At 50.1% G+C, this 5,218-nt stretch overlaps 1 protein-coding gene across 2 annotated transcripts; it reads left to right on the forward strand.

Annotated features, from left to right (window-relative positions):
- Positions 1–1,599: 1,599 nt before the first annotated feature.
- On the forward strand, positions 1,600–3,520 carry LOC119307511. Of its 2 annotated transcripts, XM_037583585.1 has the most exons (4): positions 1,612–1,716; positions 1,747–1,766; positions 2,124–2,359; positions 2,455–3,520. In XM_037583585.1, exons 3-4 carry the CDS (start codon positions 2,180–2,182, stop codon positions 2,782–2,784), a joined length of 510 nt encoding a protein of 169 aa, XP_037439482.1. In that variant the 5' UTR covers positions 1,612–1,716; positions 1,747–1,766; positions 2,124–2,179; the 3' UTR covers positions 2,785–3,520. The 2 variants fall into 2 exon arrangements, with proteins under 2 accessions (XP_037439481.1, XP_037439482.1); XM_037583584.1 differs by having other exon boundaries at positions 1,600–1,766.
- The last annotated feature ends 1,698 nt before the right edge of the window (positions 3,521–5,218 follow it).

Here is a 5,218-nt window from a genome sequence, read left to right on the forward strand (position 1 = left end):
TCGCTCACCGGCGACAACTTCTCGGCGTCGGACTTCTTGTTCATTGCTGCGAGCAGAGGTGTGGTGTTGTGCGGCAGCCGCTAGAAGTACGAGAGAGGATGATGATTGTGCAGATAGTGTTTGTGGGGGAGGAGCCTTGTCGGCTTTTAAGCGATAGTAGGGTTTCGGGTCATTGTGCCGCCATGAATGCGGTAGACGGGAGGCCAATCTGCCAAAGTGAATGCGGGTAGGAGGGAGGCCGGTCTGTTGGAGTGAATACGGCTAGATCAGAGCGAACGTGGTGGGGGAATGTTTTTTTTGGATGGGTCCGCATTGGGAGAGTTTGACGTGGCACACATCTGAACTCTTCCAAACCTCCCTCAAATTGGTGCTGATTTATGGGTTTTCAGCCGGGACAAATTTGGTGACCACCGAATGGTCAAAAGTGTCTTGATAGTTCAGTCAAGATATTTGTGAGCAATTTGATGATTCGCGTTGAAGTTGCCCTAAGAAAAACATGTGTCTTTAGAGCAACCTTGTTGAGCAGCACATAAAAAAACAAAACAAATATACGAGAGAGTACATGAGCAACGCAGGTCCAACCTGGCCATCTGGGCCGACACGACCCGTCACGCCTCGAAAAAGGCATGGCACGACACAACCCATGTCGGCCTTTTAATAAAAGGGATGTGTCATGCCAACTCGATGGCATGGATGGAGGACCGGCTTGGCACACGGAATAAAAAAGACTAGCACAACACATTAAAAAGGTCAAAAAGGACCTAAAAAGGCCTAAACAACCTAAAACAACCGTAGAAACACCCTAAAAAGTCCAAAACATCCCTAAAACAATTCTAAGAAACCATAAAATGGCCCCGCGGTTAAAAGGGTCGTGTCAGCCCGCCCTTAAGTCTTGACCTTAGGGATCAGCACGGGCCCGCCGACCCGCCCCATGTATCCATGTGCAATGTTGTGCCGCGTCAAAAAATACATGTTGTGGGCTGGACTTATAAGCATGGCCCATATGACGAGGATTGTTCAGGTCTCGTCATTTTTAGATCCAAAATGATAGTACTATGTTACAAAGATATTGACTCAAAAAACAAAAGAAAATAAAACTACTCTACAAAGATAAGACTCCTGCACATGAGACCTCTTTGCACAGATTCAAATTATGTCAAAATTATTGGCAGACAGCTTAGAATTCAAGAGCAAGTACACAAGGAAACAAGGGGTGGTGGAGTGGAGTACAGACCAAATCATTCAAAGAAACACGAAAACCAGCCTCCCTACACAAATAAAAGAAACTGAAAGAAAAGGTGGCCTCCATGACCAATCGAGGAAGAAAAAGGTCCCATCTTTTTTATTGCTTCAATTATGGCAGCAGTTTTGCCGTGCAGGCCGAAATTATTTCCTCTTGCCCCCTACCAGCTTTTGCTCAACCTGCTTCCCATATGCAATTATTAAATATCTCCCCCGTTTTTTTAATATCAAGGATTCCCTTCTTTATATATACGAAAGAAAAAAAAGAAAAAATAACAATATTTGCCACTTGCTATGGGTAAGCTGTCCCCGTGTGGTTCCCCATTCCCTGGCTATTTAAGGCCTCCCATCCCCTCCTTCCTTTTCCTTCCTCCCATCGGCACGCCCATCCCGCTCCTCTCATAATCCTGAGAGTTTCTTCTTTTGTTTTATTTTTCTTTCTTGGTAGGAGTAACAATAGTTTTGGCTCTCCTCCTTTCTCTCTCCCTGTATCCAAGGAGAGAAATCCAGAGGCGAAGCTTCAGGTAAACATCAACCTCCTCTCCCCCATCTCTCTATTTATCTCTCTCTCTCTAGTTTCCCATCTTCTGTTGGGGATCTGTGTTGTGTGGTCTGGGGTAGAGGTGAGGCTCGTTCTTTCTGTTTTCTTGATAGGTTTTGTTACAGATCTTGGGAAACTACCACATGTTCTTGCAAAAAGAGGGAAAAACACGAGGGGAAATCTCCAGTTCATCTTGATTTCTTTCTGTGTGGGTGGGAAAAAAAATAGATTAGTTAGCAATTGGTTTTTGGTGTCTCGTTTCACGCAAAATTTCGTGGGAAGATTGGACGTTTTTAGAGGTGAAACTGAGCAATTTCTTTGGCTGTTCTTGTTCTTGCAGGGTTTGTAAATTTTCCGGATCTAATCAACTAACCAAAAAAACCCAAAAAAGGAACCATGAGCCACTTCGCCGCCATGAAGAGCCCCGTCCCGGTCGCCGCCGCCGCCGCCACCGACGCGAAGAGCCCGCTCTTCTGCCCCAAGCCGCGCCGCCCGGTCGCGCCCCTCCGGTGCCACCAGAGTAGCCACTCCGACGCGGGCGCCGGCATGGATCTGCTCGACCTCCTCCTGTCAAAGGTGAGTTCTTTCTCCGCCTCGGCCCAAGATCCATGAGTTCCTCGCGCGACTTCTCTCCAACGGGTCGCTGATGTTTCTGCTCCGGTTCTTGGCAGGGCGATGAGAGCAATCTTTCGGCGGCGTCCCCGCAGCCGCCGTTGTTCTGTGGCTCGCCTCCGCGGCGGGCCTCGAACCCGGTGGTCCACGACAGCCGGTTCGGCATGGACTGTCCGTCCAGTCCCCTGCCGTGGTGGCCGGTGATGTCGCCGGTCACGCCAGCGCCGGTGGTGGTCCGTCCTACCCCACGCCCGGCGGGACCACCGATGTCGCCCCGTTCCTCGGCTGGGTGCGCTCGCGTGTTCCAGCCAGCCGTCCGCGTTGAGGGTTTTGACTGCCTCGACGGTGGCCGTAGCGGCCGTGGCCATGGCATCGCCGCCATGGTCTAGATGCACATACAACATCGAATAACCAGGAAATCTTCTCCCCTCAGTAGTGCAAAAGCTTGGAGGGAGAGAGATGAGAGTGAGGAGATGAGTGAGAGGAGCTTAAGTCCAAAATTTAACCCCTAAAAACTATATAATCCATCAATCAAATCCCATAAGTATAATGAGTCTAGGTAATTTTACCACAGATCTTTTTGTATGTAAATAAATTTCAGGTTCAGATGCAGGTGCCCTTCTTGTAAATTTGGGACCTCTAGTTTGGGGGGGATGGGGTAGAAGAAATCTAGGGGGTGGGGATCAGGGACAGAGGGCACAAGAAACACAAAGTTTAGCCCTCTTGTATGAATCAATTTTTTCATGAGTCCCTTTGCCTTCCTTCTGGATTAGTCATTCAATTAGGTTGGAGGGAGGGGAGGGGTTGGGAATTAGTTAGGTACCTGTCCTAGTTCATCTATCATCATGCTTATTTTTGGTTTATGATGGAATTGTTTTTGTCCATGCAACCAAGAAATCCAGGGCCAAGCAAGGCCATGGAGATGTGTACAAAAGAGTGGCTACAAGAAGAGAAGAGAGAGCAGGTAGGTTTAAGTCAAGTCAATGAGTGAGTTGTGTGAGAGGCATGAATGATGTATTCGTGATATCGTTTTCTCTGTATATGTAATATATCGTTTCATTGAAGCAGTATGTGTAATATCTCATGCCATGATTATCACCAGCCCTTGTGACATCTTTTATTTTATGGATTTTTTCGTCCCCTCTCATTTTCTTGGTGGTTGGTTGATTGAATCGTATGGAGCCCCATCACAACACATGGTTTCCATGTGCTGAAGCAACACGTAGGTGATAAGGATGGTGACTAGCCAATGACTAACGCAAAAGAGCCTGCCTGAGTGGCTAATAATCTCAAGCTGGCTCATGGGGATTTGAAGGGCCAAAGATGAAATACCATGTTTTTTTTTCTTGTGGCCTTCACCCCATATGTCCTTTTCTTTGAGATGTACTATGTGGTACTAGTACTGAATCTTTTGTGTTGAATCCACTGGATTTATTGGGGCAGTCAATCAATCAACCAAGTTGTTGACGCAGATGCTCTGCCAGCTGCAACGGTGAACAAGTTGTACTATTTACCACCAGTAAAATGCAGGCAGAGAAAGCATGCAGCACACGTTCTTATCTTTACCTGCTGCGAGTCAAAATCCACATGCTTTGTGGCGTCTTGTGCCTGCCACAAGGTGAGACGTAGATGCAGTGATCTCACCTCAAAAGGTGTGAAGCTGAGAGGGAAAAGTAGACAGGAGGATGCAAGCAAGGGGCATGGCAACTTGAGTGCACTTGAGGACAGATTCAAACGCAGGATTTCACCGGAAGTAAAGTAATCTTTTTTTTTGAATGTTGGCAGGAGGACTGCCAAATTCATTGATCAGAAGAGGAGTAACAAGAACACCTCCAAAGGAGGAAAGCACCGCAAAAGGGCTAGTGCAGAAAGAAAAGAAAGAAAACAGAAACCCGCCGGCACCAACACAAACCCAAGATCCGCCAGCAACCATGCATACCATCGGAATCCATCGTCGAGGCCTCCAAGATGACGCCTCCAAGAAGGAAGTGGTATCGAGAACACCGCCGTCATCCGATCTAGCTCCGCCAGATCTTAGGTTTTCACCCGGAGACCTCAGCCATGAGGCAGGAAGAGCAATGAGCTCCACGGCGGCACTTCCAAGGAAGAAGACGACATCCATAGATGCCGTTACCATCGGCACCGACGAAGTCGATGCAGGATTTTCATCCGGAGCTAAGCCTTCCGCCAATCATCCAGGATCCGAGACCAAATCAGCACCACCGGGCAGAACAAGGCCAAGCACACACTACCAGACAACGGGATAGTCGCCGCCGCATGCAGAACCTAGGCAAGCACACGTCAACCTGGCTGGTCCGCACCGCCGCTCGCAGGACCTGGGCGAACCCAATCGACTCCGGCCGTCCTTCAGCTCCGTGCGCAGACCTGGGCAAGACTTCGCACCGCAGCGCACCAGGAGAGACTGAAGTAGAACCATCGCTGACCGGCCCGCACCGCAGCGCGCCGAAACAGAGCAAAAACAAGGCCAAAACTTAACGTGCTCGCACCGCCGCGCGCAAGGACCGGACCTCCGTGCTGGATCTGGTCTGCCCGAGCTTCCTCAAGCACCAACAGGCTGGACGGCACCCCTGCTCCAGGAGCTGGGCGTGCACACGCTTGCAAGGGGAAACCACCAGCATCCACCGGCACCACCGCTCCCGCCTCTCCAATCCAGGCGCCGCCGGACATCGAGATCTGGGCGCAGGACCGCCCAAAATCAAATCGGGCTTGGAGCCCCTCACCGCCGTGTCGCCCCAAACTCCACCTGGCCCGCGCCGCCGCCGCAGCGGGCCACCCACCGCGCGCCGTCCAGGGCCACCGCGT

This window comes from Triticum dicoccoides, chromosome 5B (genome assembly GCF_002162155.2).
Source record: "Triticum dicoccoides isolate Atlit2015 ecotype Zavitan chromosome 5B, WEW_v2.0, whole genome shotgun sequence".
In the NCBI taxonomy this organism is placed as follows: Eukaryota; Viridiplantae; Streptophyta; class Magnoliopsida; order Poales; family Poaceae; genus Triticum; species Triticum dicoccoides.